Source organism: Oncorhynchus gorbuscha, linkage group LG23, assembly GCF_021184085.1.
Source record: "Oncorhynchus gorbuscha isolate QuinsamMale2020 ecotype Even-year linkage group LG23, OgorEven_v1.0, whole genome shotgun sequence".
Lineage (NCBI taxonomy): Eukaryota > Metazoa > Chordata > Actinopteri > Salmoniformes > Salmonidae > Oncorhynchus > Oncorhynchus gorbuscha.
In genome coordinates, this window is record NC_060195.1 from 38,236,563 (window position 1) to 38,254,177 (window position 17,615).

General features: G+C 41.1%; 1 protein-coding gene across 1 annotated transcript; it reads left to right on the plus strand.

Annotated features, from left to right (window-relative positions):
- Positions 1-23: 23 nt before the first annotated feature.
- Positions 24-16,275, plus strand: igfbp7 (insulin-like growth factor binding protein 7). The gene is made up of 5 exons (XM_046323242.1): positions 24-511; positions 3,637-3,746; positions 6,282-6,389; positions 15,147-15,273; positions 15,988-16,275. Exons 1-5 carry the CDS (start codon positions 88-90, stop codon positions 16,008-16,010), a joined length of 792 nt encoding a protein of 263 aa, XP_046179198.1. The 5' UTR covers positions 24-87; the 3' UTR covers positions 16,011-16,275.
- The last annotated feature ends 1,340 nt before the right edge of the window (positions 16,276-17,615 follow it).

A 17,615-nucleotide genomic window follows, 5' to 3' on the forward strand; every position in this document is an offset into this window, starting at 1 on the left:
CAACAAAATCGCTGATAACTGTACAGTGCTTCACATTGTAAGAGTCTGAACACATACAGAACCGCAACTGTAATCTCAGCAAGCAACATGTTAGTGTTTTTCGCTGTGGTCTTATCGTTGTCACTTACGTCCGCATTTGCGGACCGAGTGCCGCGCAGTTGTGGCGCTTGTGAACCCAGTCTGTGCGACGCTCTCCCAGAGGTGGGCTGCAAGTCTGGCACGATTTTCGACTCCTGCGGTTGTTGTTCACTTTGCGCGGCTGGAGAGGGGGAGCCATGCAGGGGGCGCGGAACCACAGCCAAGCGTTGCGCCTCTGGACTGGAGTGCGTTAAGAGCGACAAGAACAAGAAGACAAAGCTCGGAGTTTGCGCCTGCAAGACCAAATACGAAGTGTGTGGCTCCGATGGAGTGACCTATAAAACTGGCTGCGACTTGAAAGTTGCCAGCCTGAAAGCGGTGAGCGAGGAAAAGCCTGAAATAAAAGTCCTGAATAAAGGAAAATGCGCAACAGGTGAGAATGGGGGACACTTCTATTATAGTGGAAATTGAATTCTGTCTATTTGAAAACACTCATATTTTGGGTATTGCACTAAAATAATTCGGATCTCGCTCAAATACATTTTAGCCTGATAGCCAATAGTTCACCAAGGTGCCTAAAATATTACATTTTGGTGTGATGGTTCACTTTCATATTGACTCATGTTTCTCCTTTCTCAGTAATTTAGTTATAATAAACAACGTTAAGATTTCTTGTGGAGGCTAATTAACCATTAACTTACTGTAAATTATGGTAATGTATTAATCACTGCTGGTATCTCATCTATTGTCAATGTTTGCCTTGCATGAACTGATTCTAAGTTATATTGATTTGACTATTGTCCAATGCACCATCAACTTACATTGTTATTGGACATCACTGCCACAATGCACTGATTTGTCTTGGGACCCATGCAGAGACATGAGTGCTCTCTAGTTACTGGATAGAAGAACTGGCTGAGAAATATGGAAAATCTGTGGCACTGTCCACGGGGTGTGGACAAGGTCTACCTCTATAACCCTTGCGAAATAACCAGAGTTAACTAAAGACAGCCACTGAATAAGCTGAAAGCCATTGTCTCCACTCTGGGGTGGCACCCTCCACGGCCCTGAACAGACATGTCTGAAATTCCACCCTCCAAGGGAGGGATTTTACATTTTGTAAAGGAGAATGGCCGTCAATCAAACAGCAGTGCCTCGCCTACATACACACAGACAGGCGCTGTTGGTTTATAGCAAAGCAAAGGCTTCAGTGTTTAGTTCAGTGAACCTTTACATGATTAATTAGAACTGCGTGCTGGTTTTGGATTAGGCAGGCGAAAGGGTTCGGGATGTGAAGAAGAAAAAATGTCATACCACACGCGAAAAGCCCCAGACTAATTTGCCCATATCTAACAGGGCAAGGTCAGAGAGCAACTTTCGCTGCGCCCTTAAGGCTCGCAGAGAGGTCAAAGATAGCACTACGTTAGGTTCAAGTTCAAGGCCACCATTCCTCTCTCCACTCCATGTTGTTCTTGTTTTCTCAGGGTCTATTAGCTAGGCCTATTTCAGGGGAGGATTTTGTTGACCATACTTAAACTGGTAACAGTGAATTACCCCCGGAACTCAAAATAACAGGGGCTTCTACCTCCAATATATGAGACAGTGCTTATTTATTATAGTCGTGATCATATCCGTTCCTTGGGTTGGAGTATTGAGATGACAACCCTATTCAATCTTCCATAGGCATGTGGCATCATTAATATTATCCTAAGGAGGCTTTCACTTTGCAACCCCTGTCATTCAAAGCCTAGTCTTCACAACTAAAATAAGATTTCAGTAAAGCTACACTTCTGTCCCCACTTGTGCCCCGCCCCACATGCAAAGTATTGTGTGTCAGAAGTGTGAAATTATGTACAGTTGAAGTCGGAAGTTTACATACACTTTTATGTTGGAGTCATTAAAACTTGTTTTTCAACCACTCCACAAATGTCTTGTTTACAAACTATAGTTTTGGCAAGTCGGTTAGGACATCTACTTTGCATGACACAAGTAATTTTTCCAACAATTGTTTACATACAGATTATTTCACTGTATCACAATTCCAGTGGGTCAGAAGTTTAAATACACTAAGTTGACTGTGCTTTTAAACAGCTTGGAAAATTTCTGAAAATGTCATGGCTTTAGAAGCTTCCTATAGGCTAATTGACGTCAATTGGAGGTGTACCTGTGGATGTATTTCAAGGCCTACCTTCAAACTCAGCACGTCTTTGCTTGACATCATAGGAACATTTTTAAAAATCACTCTGAAAAAATCAATCAATCCCAAAAATCAATCCCAAAACAACAGCAAAGGACCTTGTGAAGGTGCTGGAGGAAACAGGTACAAAAGTATCTATATCCATAGTAAAACAAGTCCTATATTGACATAACCTGAAAGGCCTCTCAGCAAGGAAGAAACCACTGCTCCAAAGCCGCCATAAAAAAGCCAGACTACGGTTTGCAACTGCACATGGGGACAAAGATCGTACTTTCTGGAGAAGGTATTGGAGTGGCCGTCACAAAGCCCTGACCTCCATCCCATGGAACATTTGTGGGCAGAACTGAAAAAGTGTGTGCGAGCAAGGAGTCCTACAAACCTGACTCAGTTACACCAGCTCTGTCAGGAGGAATGGGCCAAAATTCACCAAACTTATTGTGGGAAGCTTGGGGAAGGCTATCTGAAACATTTGACCCAAGTTAAACCATTTCAAAGGCAATGCTACCAAATTCTAATTGAGTGCATGTAAACTTCTGACCCACTGGGAATGTGATGAAAGATATAAAAGCTTAAATAAATAATTCTCTCTACCATTATTCTGACATTTCACATTCTTAAAATAAAGTGATGATCCTAACTGACATAAAACCGAGAATTTTTACTAGGATTATATGTCAGGAATTGTGAAAAACTGAGTTTAAATGTATTTGGCTAAGGTGTATGTAAAGTTCCGACTTCAACTGTAAGTAAATGCACACATTTTCTTGATCCATAAAAACAGAAAGTTATTTTTGAGCCAAGCACATTACTAGAAGTTTTGTTTATCAGATTAAATCATATTTGTGAATTTGTGCAAATCCGCGTAAAACCTGTCCCAATGTTTGAAAGGCAATGACAGTTAATGTTCAGTGTTCGTATTGAGAAACCAAACAGAGTTACTTTTTAACTTATTCTGACTGGCATGAGAAAACTAAAGGGAGAAAGTATGCTTAATATTTCACTAAATTCCTCACTAACAGAATTCATTCTAAACTCTCATATGGTCCATGTTACTTCAACTCCTTCACTTACTGTACTAACCTAAAAAATAAAAATGCCACATTCATTCCTTTTTGAATGGCTAAATGGACTGGAGATGTTATCTGTTAATTTATATAATACATTTATCACATATCAATCAGTACATCTCTCTGTTAGGATATTGCTGCTTTGACAATTTCCGACCTGTACCAGCTAGTCCCAGTGGATTTACAGCAGAGCTATCTCTGATTCCGCCCAAGTTAAAAGATAAGCATTACAGGTTGATTTGAAGGAGATGATAAATCCACTCAATCGTCTCACTTTTCTCTTCTCCTCCACAGCACCTGTCATTGTGACGGCCCCTGGTGAGGTCTACAATGTCACAGGCTCCCAGGTGTACCTGAGCTGCGAGGCCATTGGAATCCCCACCCCCGTGATCACCTGGAAGAAGGTACCGGAAGGTTCAATTGTGAGGTCTCTAGGACTTTTGAATCCACACTTTTCTCGGGTGTGGTACAATTATTCTTCTTTTTGAATCGCTCCATGCTTTGGGAAAAGTCTTTCCATATGGGTATATTTTGTTTTAGAAACACTCCCATATGTAGTTTCGTATGATGGTCCAAAGAACTGTACATACGGTCGTTAATGTCTTTTCCTATGTCAAGTTATTCATACGTCCCCTTCCACTGATTGTTGATTTGGGCTCTGCATTTGAGGACACAATGGACGAAAGAGATGTGAAAATAGAGGATATGAAGCATGCTATTGTTAACCACACACACTGACACAATAGCACAGGACATGAGAGGTTTCACACACTGACACAATAGCACAGGACATGAGAGGATTGAGGGGAAATCCTTAAATATTATCTGATCTTTACAGTCAAGGCTTTACTCATATCCGCGGTCAGCGGCTAACATTCTTTACATTCTTCATGAAAAAAAAGTAAAGAAGCATGAAATTCCCATTGGTTTCACAGACTAAAAATACTAAAGTTAATGAGGATAATTCAGAATGAGGTTGAGAAAATATGTAAGAAAAGGGTAAGGGAGGGGAGAGAAACAGGGTCATGGAAAGCCAGGATGCAAGAAGTCATTGTGGAGAACACAACTCATCATTCCTGGACAGACAAGGAAGTTAACCCACTGTTTGCTTACTCTCAAAATAGAGCAAGTGAACACTCTATATAGGATTTAATATGAAAACAGATATAATATAAGTTTTGATGTTGTAAGCATTGTTTTATTGAGTCGATTAGCCCAAACTACCACTCTCTCAGCTAAACAGAATGTTGCTTTGTTCGAACTGTACCCTTAGATCTGAGATTTGCCTTGACCTGTTAAATCTGACCCATTTACACAAAAAATATATATAAAATGCAACATGTAAAGTATTAGTCTCATGTTTCATAAACTGAAATAAAATATCCTGTACATGTCCCATATGCACAAAAAGCTTATTTATCTCAAATGTTGTGCACAAATTTGTATACAGCCCTGTTAGCAAGCATTTCTCCTTTTCCAAGATACTCCATCCACCTGACAGGTGTGGCATATCAAGAAGCTGATTTAACAGCATGATCATGCCACAGGTGCACCTTGTGCTGCGGACAATAAAAGGCCTCTCTAAATTGTGCAGTTTTGTCACACAACACAATGCCACAGATGTCTCAAGTTTGGAGGGAGTGTGCAATTGACATGCTGACTGCAGGAATGTCTGCCAGAGCTGTTGCCAGAAAATGTAATGTTAATTTCTCTACCATAAGCCACCTCCAACGTCATTTTAGAGAATTTTGCAGTACGTCCAACTGGCCTCACAACTGCAGACCAAGGGTAACCACGCCAGCCCAGGACCTCCATAATCTGGCTTCTTCACCTGCAGGATCTTCTGAGACCAGTCACCCGGACAGCTGATGAAACTGTGGGTTTGCACAAAATGTCAGAAACCATCTCAGGGAAGCTCATCTGTGTGCTTGTGGTCCTCACCAAGGTCTTGACCTGACTACAGTTCGGCGTTGTAACCAACTTCAGTGGGCAAATGCTCACCTTCACTGGCCACTGGGATGCTGGAGAAGTGTGCTCTTCACGAACAATTCCCGGTTTCAAATGTACCGGGCAGATGGCATGTATGGCGTTGTGTGGGCGAGTGATTTGCTGATGTCAACATTGTGAACAGAGTGCCCCATGGTGACAGTGGGGTTATGGTATGGGCAGGCATAAGCTATGGACAATGAACACAATTGCATTTTATCGATGGCAATTTGAATGCACAGATATGACGTGACAAGATCCTGAGACCCATTGTCGTGCCATTCATCTGCCGCCATTACCTATAAATATAAAGGATATTTCATGCTGAAACCCTCATTAAAACACCAATGGTATTCACTAACTTGATAGTTTGTATTTAGGATCATGTTTTACAGCTGTCACTGTATTTTTTAACATTTTTAAATCTTATTTCAGATATTTTACATGTGATTAGGCCACACCGAGGGCCAGAGATAATTACAGACACCTGTGATAATCTGAAGTATCCAAAAGGGCCACTAGATGTCTTGTGAGAGATTACATAAAATCCTTGAAAGATACCAAAATTCTGGTAGTTTACTGGTAAACTTAGAAACGTTCAATTAATATACCCTCCCTTTGTAACTCTATATGTGTTACATCCATCTTTCCATTTCAATACTTTCTTTTTGTCTCTCTGCTGTCTCTTTTTTTTGTCCCACTGATTTCCCAGATGAGCCTTTATTTTCTTTGCTTGTATCATGTGTTTTTATAGCTGTAGATGTCGGTGTCTGAGCTCAGGTCATATAAAGAGAATGTGATCGTCGATTACATGAAATAACATTTGCTTTAGCCAGTTGTCTCTTGTGCTGAAGCGTTGAATGTTTTCAGTCTCACAGCTGCACACACACACAGCATGCTCTTAATGGGTTGATTCGATTAGATAGTTATTAAGTTAATGGTTGTTTTCCCAGGTCACCAGCGGAAAACAGAGAATGGAGCTGCTTCCAGGAGACAGAGACAACCTGGCCATTCAGACCCGTGGAGGACCTGAGAAACATGAGGTCACCGGCTGGGTCTTGGTGAGTCCAACCAGCCCCCCCCCCAACCCCCCCCACACACATTAACACACAGATACACACTACTTTTTGTCATGTTTGTATTTTATTTTTTAGGGGGTAGATCAGCTTTAACATTGCAGTTACATTGTGGTTTCTATCAAAGTAATTGTCTGCATCATTTCCAATCCCCCATATATACTGTGTGTGTGTGTATATATATATATATATATATTTTTTTTTTTTTTATGTAACCCTGACACCCCTCCCCTAATTGGAGTAAACTAATGGAAAACAATACTTAGGCCTCCACTGCCAGCCAGCTTATCCATACTAAATACATTTCACGGACAGTATATTTTACATTAGTCCCAGCCTTCAGCTACCCTCAACCCCTCTCATAGTTTCTACAGATTGTAAATTAAAGATAAACACCTTTGCTAAGAGTATTATTATATTGATGAATTGACTTTTCAAATCACCCAGCAATGCTATTTCCAAGTAAATGTTGCAATCTTGCAGCCATTTCTGAACCTGCGACCAAAAACAAGCTACATATAGGCAGTCCCAAAACAAGTGATCTAATGATTCTCTTCGCAGCAAAATCTACAGAGCTGGGATGGTTGTATCCCCCATATATAACATTCTATTGGTTGCAAGAATTTTGTATAATAATTTAAATTGAAAAACTCTATTTTATTCTGAATCCGGCGTCATTTTGAATATCAGTTCAAAAACCATGTGTCATACATCGAAAATATCCTTCCAACTATTTTGCAACCTGTATGGTGCAGCTGTAAATGTTTTGATCCTTAAATTGCAATGGTAACCTTTTTGGTCTTTAATAAAGGGCCAACAGACAAGTTCCTTACCTTCTCCCCTTTACCCTTACCTTCTCCCCTTTACCCTTGCCTCTCCCCTTTACCCTTACCTTCTCCCCTTTACCCTTTCCTCTCCCCTTTACCCTTACCTTCTCCCCTTTACCCTTACCTTTACCCTTGCCTCTCCCCTTTACCCTTGCCTCTCCCCTTTACCCTTACCTTCTCCCCTTTACCCTTACCTTCTCCCCTTTACCCTTGCCTCTCCCCTTTACCCTTACCTTCTCCCCTTTACCCTTGCCTCTCCCCTTTACCCTTGCCTCTCCCCTTTACCCTTGCCTCTCCCCTTTACCCTTACCTCTCCCCTTTACCCTTACCTTCTCCCCTTTACCCTTACCTCTCCCCTTTACCCTTACCTCTCCCCTTTACGCTTACCTTCTCGCCTTTACCCTTACCTTCTCCCCTTTACCCTTGCCTCTCCCCTTTACCCTTGCCTTCTCCCCTTTACCCTTGCCTCTCCCCTTTACCCTTACCTTCTCCCCTTTACCCTTACCTTCTCCCCTTTACCCTTGCCTCTCCCCTTTACCCTTGCCTCTCCCCTTTACCCTTGCCTCTCCCCTTTACCCTTACCTCTCCCCTTTACCCTTACCTTCTCCCCTTTACCCTTACCTCTCCCCTTTACCCTTACCTCTCCCTTTACGCTTACCTTCTCGCCTTTACCCTTACCTTCTCCCCTTTACCCTTGCCTCTCCCTTTACCCTTACCTTCTCCCCTTTACCCTTGCCTCTCCCCTTTACCCTTACCTTCTCCCCTTTACCCTTGCCTTCCCCCCTTTACCCTTGCCTCTCCCCTTTACCCTTGCCTCTCCCCTTTACCCTTGCCTCTCCCCTTTACCCTTACCTCTCCCCTTTACCCTTACCTCTCCCCTTTACCCTTACCTTCTCCCCTTTACCCTTGCCTCTCCCCTTGCCTCTCCCCTTTACCCTTACCTTCTCCCCTTTACCCTTACCTTCTCCCCTTTACCCTTGCCTCTCCCCTTTACCCTTGCCTCTCCCCTTGCCTCTCCCCTTTACCCTTACCTTCTCCCCTTTACCCTTACCTTCTCCCCTTTACCCTTGCCTCTCCCCTTTACCCTTACCTTCTCCCCTTTACCCTTGCCTCTCCCCTTTACCCTTGCCTCCTCCATTTTTACGGTAATGCTGCAATCAGTTGGTTGTCATTTTAGATAAAAAGGAAATGTCGGCTCTTTTTGTTAACTGCATGTGTCACATAACTCAACCAGTCATATTTATGATATAATTTACAAAGATTGTTGTGTTAAAAAAGTATAATCTGTATATTTTAGTTTAACCGTAATATTTGTTCTGACTTTCCTGGTGGATTAAACTGAAATTGCAACCAGCTGTCTATTGTTTGTTTTAAAAATAGTGATATATTGGAGATTATTTAATTTTCCTATTTAATTTTGTCTGGCTTGCGGTTCCAAATAAAGGGGAATATTTATTGCTCATATATATATTTTTTTAAACAAGTCTTTGGGTGTAGGCAGGGCCATAAGTATATAGGTAAACTGGGATATCACTAAATAATTAACTTCTTATGGCTGCAGGGGCAGTATTGAGTAGCTTGGATGAAAAGGTGCCCAGAGTAAACTGCCCCTATTGAATACACAGTGGAATATTGGTTATGTTGTTATTCCCTTCTTTAGAAACTTGTTTGAGGATTCTACTGTGAAGTGGGGCCGATTGAGTCAGAGGTCTGCCAGCAGTCACGCGCTGGTCACGCGCATTTCACATGAGAGGTAGCTCACGCTCTTTTGCTTTTCTGAAGACAAAGTAATTCTCCGGTTGGAATTTTATTGAAGTTTTATGTTAAAAACATCCTAAAGATTGATTCGAGACATCGTTTGACATGTTTCTACGGACAGTAACGGAACTTTTTGACATTTCGTCTGCAACTGGTGAACGCGCTTCGTGACTTTGGACTTGTTTACCAAACACGCTAATAAAAGTAGCTATTTGGACATAAATGATGGACATTATCGAACAAATCAAAATTTAATGTGGAACTGGGATTCCTGGGAGTGCATTATGATGAAGATCATCAAAGGTAAGTGAATATTTATAATGTTATTTCTGATTTCTTTTGACTCCAACATGGCGGATATATCTATTTGTTTTCTGAGCACCGTTCTCAGATTATTGCATGGTTTGCTTTTTCCATAAAGCTTTTTTGAAATCTGACACAGCGGTTGCATTAAGGAGAAGTTTATCTATATTTCCTTGTATTTTCATCAACATTTATAATGAGTATTTCTGTAAACTGATGTGGCTCTCTTCAATATCACTGGATGTTTTTGGAATTAGTGAACATAATGCGCCAATGTATACTGAGATTTTTTTATATAAATATTAGAGGTCGACCGATTAATTGGGGCTGATTTCAAGTTTTCATAACAATCGGAAATCGGTCATTTTGGACGCCGATTTTCCAGATTTTTTTTTTTTACACCTTTATTTAATCTTTATTTAACTAGGCAAGTCAGTTAAGAACACACTCTTATTATCAATGACGGCCTAGGAACAGTGGGTTAACTGCCTTATTCAGGGGCAGGATGACAGATTTTTACCTTGTCAGCTCAGGGATTCAATCTTGCAACCTTACAGTTAACTAGTCCAACGCTCTAACCACCCGCGTTACGAGCAGCCCGCCTGTTATGCGAATGCGGTAAGAAGCCAAGATAAGTTGCTAGCTAGCATTAAACTTAATCAATCATAATCACTAGTTATAACTACACATGGTTGATAATATTACTAGTTTATCTAGTGTGTCCTGCATTGCATATAATCGATGCAGTGCGCATTCGTGAAAAAGGACTGTCGTTGCTCCAACGTGTACCTAACCATAAACACCAATGCCTTTCTTAAAATCAATACACAGACGTATATATTTTTAAACCTGCATATTTAGCTAGAAGAAATCCAGGTTAGCAGGCAATATGAACCAGGTGAAATTGTGTCACATCTCTTGCGTTCATTACACGCAGAGTCAGGGTAAATGCAACAGTTTGGGCCACCTGGCTCATTGCGAACTAATTTGCCAGAATTGTACGTAATTATGACATAACTTTGAAGGTTGTGCAATGTAACAGGAATATTTCGACTGATGGATGCCACCCATTAGATAAAATACGGAACGGTTCCGTATTTCACTGAAATAATAAACATCTTGTTTTCGAGATGATAGTTTCCGGATTTGACCATATTAATGACCTAAGGCTCGTATTTCTGTGTGTTATTATATTATAATTAAGTCTATGATTTGATAGAGCAGTCTGACTGAGCGATGGTAGGCACCAGCAGGCTCATAAGCATTCATTCAACCAGCACTTTCGTGCGTTTTGCCAGCAGCTCTGCTGTTTATGACTTCAAGCCTATCAACTCCTGAGATTAGGCTGGTGTAACGATGTGATGTGAAATGGCTAGCTAGTTAGCGGGGTGCGCGCTAATAGCGTTTCAAACGTCACTCGCTCTGAGACTTGGAGTAGTTGTTCCCCTTGCTCTGCATGGGTAACGCTGCTTCGAGGGTAGCTGTTGTCGTTGTGTTCCTGGTTCGAGCCCAGGTAGGAGCGAGGAGAGGTACGGAAGCTATACTGTTACACTGGCAATACTAAAGTGCCTATAATAACATCCAATAGTCAAAGGTATATGAAATAAAAATGGTATAGAGAGAAATAGTCCCATAATTCCTATAATAACTACAACCTAAAACTTCTTACCTGGGAATATTGAAGACTCGTGTTAAAAGGAACCACCAGCTTTCATATGTTCTGAGCAAGGAACTTAAACGTTAACTTTCTTACATGGCACATATTGCACTTTTCCTTCTCCAACACTTTGTTTTTGCATTATTTAAAACAAATTGAACATGTTTCATTATTTATTTGAGGCTAAGATTATTTTATTGATGTATTATATTAAGTTAAAATAAGTGTTCATTCAGTTTTGTTGTAATTGTCATTATTACAAATACATGTAAAAAATCGTCCGGTGAATCGGCATTGGCTTTTTTTGTCCTCCAATAATCGGTATCGGCATTGAAAAATCATAATCGGTCGACCTCTAATAAATATGCACTTTATCGAACAAAACATACATGTATTTTGTAACATGAAGTCCTATGAGTGTCATCTGATGAAGATCATCAAAGGTTAGTGATTAATTTTATCTCTTTGTGCTTTTTGTGACTCCTGTCTTTGGCTGGAAAAATGGCTGAATTTTTCTGTGACTTGGTGGTGACTTAACATAATCGTTTGTGATGCTTTCGCTTTAAAACCTATTTGAAATCGGACACTTTGGTGGGGTTAACAACAAGATTACCTTTAAAATGGTATAAGATACGTGTATGTTTGAGGAATTGTAATTATGAGATTTCTGTTGTTTGAATTTGGCGCTCTGCACTTTCACTTGCTGTTGTCATATCAATCCCATTAACGGGATTGCAGCCCTAAGAAGTTTTAATCAAGGCGAGCTTTCCAGAAATAGACTGTTCTAACTGTTCCTGGATGGTTGGGAGAAGTTGCTCTCGGAGGATGTGTTGGTACCATTCTTTATTCATGGCTGTGTTCTTAGGCAAAATTGTGAGTGAGCCCACTACCTTGGCTGAGAAGCAACCCCACACATGAATGGTCTCAGGATGCTTTACTGTTGGCATGACACAGGACTGATGGTAGCGCTCACCTTGTCTTCTCCAGACAAGCTTTTTTCCAGATGTCCCAAACAATTGGAAAGGGGATTCATCCGAGAAAAGGACTTTACCCCAGTTCTCAACAGTCCAATCCCTGTACCTGATGTTTTTCCTGGAGAGAAGTGGCTTCTTTGCTGCCCTTTTTGACACCAGGCCATGGTCCAAAAGTCTTTGCCTCACTGTGCGTGCAGATGCACTCACACCTGCCTGCTGCCATTCCAGAGCAAGTTCCGTACCGGTGGTGCCCCGATCCCGCAGTTGAATCAACTTTAGGAGACGGTCCTGGTGCTTGCTGGACTTTCTTAGGCGCCCTGCAGCCTTCTTCACAACAATTGAACCGCTCTCCTTGAAGTTCTTGATGATCCGATAAATGGCAGCATTATCCTTGCCTGTGAAGCCCTTTTTTTGTGCAAAGCAAAGATGACAGCACATGTTTCCTTGCAGGTAACCATGGTTTACAGAGGAAGAACAATGATTCCAAGCACCACCCTCCTTTTGAAGCTTCCAGTCTGTTATTCAAACTCAATCAGCATGACAGAGTGATCTCCAGCCTTGTCCTCGTCAACACTAACACCGGTGTTAACGAGAGAATCACTGACATGATGTCAGCTGGTCCTTTTGTGGCAGGGCTAAAATGCAGTGGAAATGTTTTTGAGGATTCAGTTAATTTGCATGGCAAAGAGGGACTTTGCAATTCATCTGATAACTCTTCATAACATTCTGGAGTATACGCAAATTGCCATCATACAAACTGAGGCAGCAGACTTTGTGAAAATTAATATTTGTGTCATTCTCAAAACTTTTGGCCACGACTGTAGTTAATTTAATCTGATTGCCATAGGGCCCTGTCCACAGAAAATACATTTGGATGATTTTGATAAAATTTTGGGTGTTTTATTTAACTCTTGTACACTTGTGGTGTTCCCGGTCAAAAATGACCAGTCATTAGAAATTAATGGGTGAGACTACAACTAGTGTATAAAATTGAGTTAAGCCACATGCCTATTCATCAGATGGACACACTTCCTCTCCCACAAACGCATGTGTGTTTGAGCACACACACACACACCTCACTCCCCTACTTGGCTTCCATGACAACACCCACGGGAACATTTCCCCAATATAATTGGGGAATATAACCACACCTGTTGGCATTCTCACAAACAATTGCAACATTGTTTCAATAATATATAGAACTTTCCTCGCAGCTCTGGTATATAAAGCTTTTTTGAGGTCTTGCTGACAATTCATTCTATGGCAGCACAATGACCATAATGATATACTGTATGTGAGGCTCTTTATCATGAGGAGGAGAGAGGCCAGGAAACTGACAGGGACGATGCAATAGAGGAGGAAGTGTCAGAAGTTGAAGACAACACAGAATATGATCCAGACCAAGAGACAACCGATATGGAACAATCCAGTGATGAGAAAGAGGGCCCTACTGAGGTTGTTGTTACATTCCTGTCAAAAAATGGAATTTGTCCTTATCTTCATCCCCAACTGAGAGGAGAGGTCGGCTGTCGACTGAAAATGTTATCGGATACGAGATACACCAGGTTGATGACAATCCTGCCACTATTTAAACATTTGCAATGTTTTCAAAACAAATGTCCTTTTAAACTTTGACACAAAGCAGTCTGTGATAAATAGCACAATATGTTTAATCTGAGTATTTGTTATAGTAAAAGTAATCCATACATTATGCTTTTTTTACTCAAAAATGTGTTGTATGAGCTCAGGGCAATGAGGCCTACAGGCCATAAATAGCAAATAGAAGTTCAAAACTTGTAATGTTCACAAGAACTGAAGTTGATCAAAATATAATATATGTATTATTATGGATTTATAATCAGCTATAATGGGCCGGTAATTTTGGACCGGGAAAACATAATTAATTAACATGAAACAAACAAAACAGGAGGTTTAAAAGACAACAGGAAATGTCAGCGTACAGTGACACGTTTATTTTTAAGCCCTGGATTTCTAGCCCATTGATATTAGTGTTGGATCTGATTTTAATAGCTAACATTTCGAAGGCCATAATAAATAGATATCCCGATAGTGGACAACCTTGTTTTACTCCCCTTGACAATTTTATACTTTTTGAGAAGTAGCATTATTTACCATTTTACACCTGGGGTTAGTAAACATAACTTTAAGCCATTGTATAAGAGATTCTCCAAATTTAAAATAGTCCAGGCATTTATATATACATTTCAGTCGTACTTTATCAAAGGCCTTTTCAAGTTCAGCTATGAATACCAGGCCTGGTTTCCCAGATTTTTCATAGCGTTCTATACTCTTTCTAGTATATGTCTTATATTATCGCCAATGTATCATCCATGTCAAAAACCTGTCTGATTAGGATGAATAATATCTGACAAAATACAGTTTAAATTCTATGCATTTTGCTAAGATTTTGGCATCACAACACTGCAGTGTAAGGGGTCTCCAGTTTTTTAGATGGACTGGATCTTTGTATTTACCACCTAGGTCCTGTTTCAGTAATGGTGAAATCAGACCTCGACTTGAAACACTGTTAGTACAAAGGATTTAAGCTATCATACAGACTTGTGGGTCGTCCCGCAGAAACAAATCAGTCAAATACCTCAAGGCCCACACAGAGGTAGTAAAGGTAGAAATTAAGCATAGAAGAGTTATGTATTAGATACCTGACATTCTATTACTTTATTTATGAATAATATTACTTGAGGCACATTCCAAAGTTATCCATGAACTTGTTACCCAATGACTTGTTCTGTTCAGATCCTCTACATAACAGAGAGTTTAATACACATGCAACTCCTTCCTCCATGTCTGAGTAAATGAACAGAAAACATTGGTGGGCCCTGTTCAGTGGTTAGATCTATCTACCCATCCCTCTCTGTTTCTCTCGCAGTATTCTGCTCCCCTGCTGTCAAACATCACATTCATTCAATTTCTTCATAGAATTTCTACTCATTGGCCATCTTCCATGATATGTTTGTACCTGTGAGAAGTATCTAAAGACCTACACAGGTGGATGCCGGCACTGGGCAGCAGTCAGACAGCCGTAAAACAATCCTGAACGCTTCTTTCCAATTGAAATGGCACCCTTGCTCTGTCGAAATGAGCCGAGCTTGGCTGGGAGGAAGAGTTGAGGCCGTGTTTGTGTTGCCTTGCGTGTTCTGATAAAATCAGATAAGGCGATAACCGCCGCCACCATGCTTTTCAGATCTCGCCGCTCACCAAGGAAGAGGCGGGCTCGTATGAGTGCCACGCTGTCAACGCCAAGGGAGAGGCCTCAGCGGTGGGCACCATTCATGTGGTGGAGTCCATCGATGACATCCCTGTCAAGAAAGGTACCCAGCACATCCTTTTCTATTTCACTGCTATTTCATGTTAAATCTATAGACCCACACAATATGGCAAAGGGGGATATTTACCACATACAAAGGGCAAATGTAGGTATTCAAAGGGCAAATCAAAGGGTGTGTATTGCACAGTATGTGTGACATGTTTGGAATTCAAGCCCGCTAGCCCGTGGTTCCCATTCTGTCCTGACATGTTTAGGAGTGCATACTTAGCTTGATCCACATCACCTGGCTGCTCTCTTGACAGGGCTTGATGGTTGCCTTCGACAAGGCAGCGCGTGTTACTGGGTGTGTAACTTTGTGCGAGCGTTGACAGATGCACTCACTGCACTGCCTATACATCTAACTTGGATGTTTAAGTGAGAACGGCATTCATATCAAAAGGAAAGCTCTACTTTTAGGTGTTTTTCCAACCCTGGTGATCTGTGATAATGGACCACTATTCAAAACAAGGGACGCTCTCCGTCCTGCAAGATCTAAGCACTTCTTCATTACCAGTGATCTAAAAAAGGAACCAGGGCTTGTTATGGGATACAAATCTGATGGAAACAGATCAAAGTATTCAGGTCTCCCCCAGATTCACATATAACACATAGGTCTCCCCTATCATTGGTCATAAATAGGACCAGTTAAGGACGATTACCATAGAAATCCACTTACCCAATGTGTCATTGTGCTCTTGCCCGTGTGTCTCTCTTCCAGTGGCCAAGGATGATGAGCTGTAAGGCATCTCAGCACAGTAGAGCCTCGGTGGCGACTCCTGGCAGGATCAGGAGAGGGAGAAGCCCCTACCATCCCACCCGTAGACCTGTACAATGACTAAGAAAGAGGACCAACAGCCACCATTAGCATCCCAGAGATCCATCAGATTTATATTTGAGAACGTTGCCATTTGTTAAATATGTGTTAAATATTTTAGTCATTTAGCAGACACTCTTATCCAGAGCAACTTTCAGTGGTGAGCGCATATGTAAAAAAATAAAAAATAATTCATACCGGTCCCCCATCCGAATCAAACCCACAACCCTAGAATTACAAGCACCATGCTCTATCAACTGAGCCACACAGGACTTGTAACAAGTCAGTTTTCAGTGATATTCAGTACACTGATTTGTAGATAGTCATCCACAAGAGTCATCTAGGCCTCTCACACACATTTCATGTCACTGACATCACACACAAGTTAATTCATCAATAAGTACACAGTGTACAAAACATTAGGAACATCTTTCTAATGTTGAGTTGTATCCCTTTTTGCCCTAAGAACAGATTCAATTTGTTGGGTCATGACCTCCACGAGGTGTCAAAAGCCCACAAGGATGCTGGCCCACATTGACTCCAATGCTTCTCACAGTTGTGTCAAACTTGCTGGGTGTCCTTTGGGTGGTGGACCATTCTTGATACACACGGGAAACTGTTGAGCGTGACCAACCCAGCGGCATTGCTGTTCTTGACGCACTCAAACTAGTGCGCCTGGCACCTACGACCCCACCCTGTTCAAAGGCACTTAAATCATTTGTCTTGCCCATTCACCTTCTGAATGGCACACTTACACAATCCATGTCTCAAGGCTTAAAAATCCTTCTTTAACCAGTCTCCTCCCCTTCATTAACACTGATTGACATGGATTTAACAAGTGATTTTTTTATTATTATTTTTATTATTATTTAACTAGGCAAGTCAGTTAAGAACAACTTATTTTCAATGACGGCCTAGGAACAGTGGGTTAACTGCCTGTTCAGGGGCAGAACAACAGATTTGTACCTTGTCAGCTCGGGGATTTGAACTTGCAACCTTTCGGTTACTAGTCCAACTCTCTAACCACTAGGCTACCCTGCCTATAGCTCTCACCTGGTCAGTCTGTCGTGGAACGAGGTGTTCCTAATGATTTGTACACTGTGCATGTGCATGCTTCACTTACTATTCCATCTTTTTTTTTATATAGTTCACTGTTTTTATGAATTATTCCATTTAATTCTAGCAAAAATAATACATTGCAAGACCATCACTAGTTGGCCAAGCACGAACAGATTACCGAACGGGTGCGTGCCCCCTGACCTATTGTTTTTCTATTAGCATATGATTGCAAAATGTGTAGAATTGCATGAAATTAGCTTTAAAAATGCAACATTTTCTCTCAGCCTCATGGCAAAATGTGAATAAAAGCATGAGACAAGCTATAAAACAGCAAAATAATCCCTTCCCCATGGCAAAAAGTGTATAATTGCAGGAACTTAGCTTTAAAACTGCAACATGTTCTGTTAGCTTCATGACAAAATGTGCAAGAAGTTGTTGAAATGCAGGAAGTTAACGGACTACCCCCAAAAAAT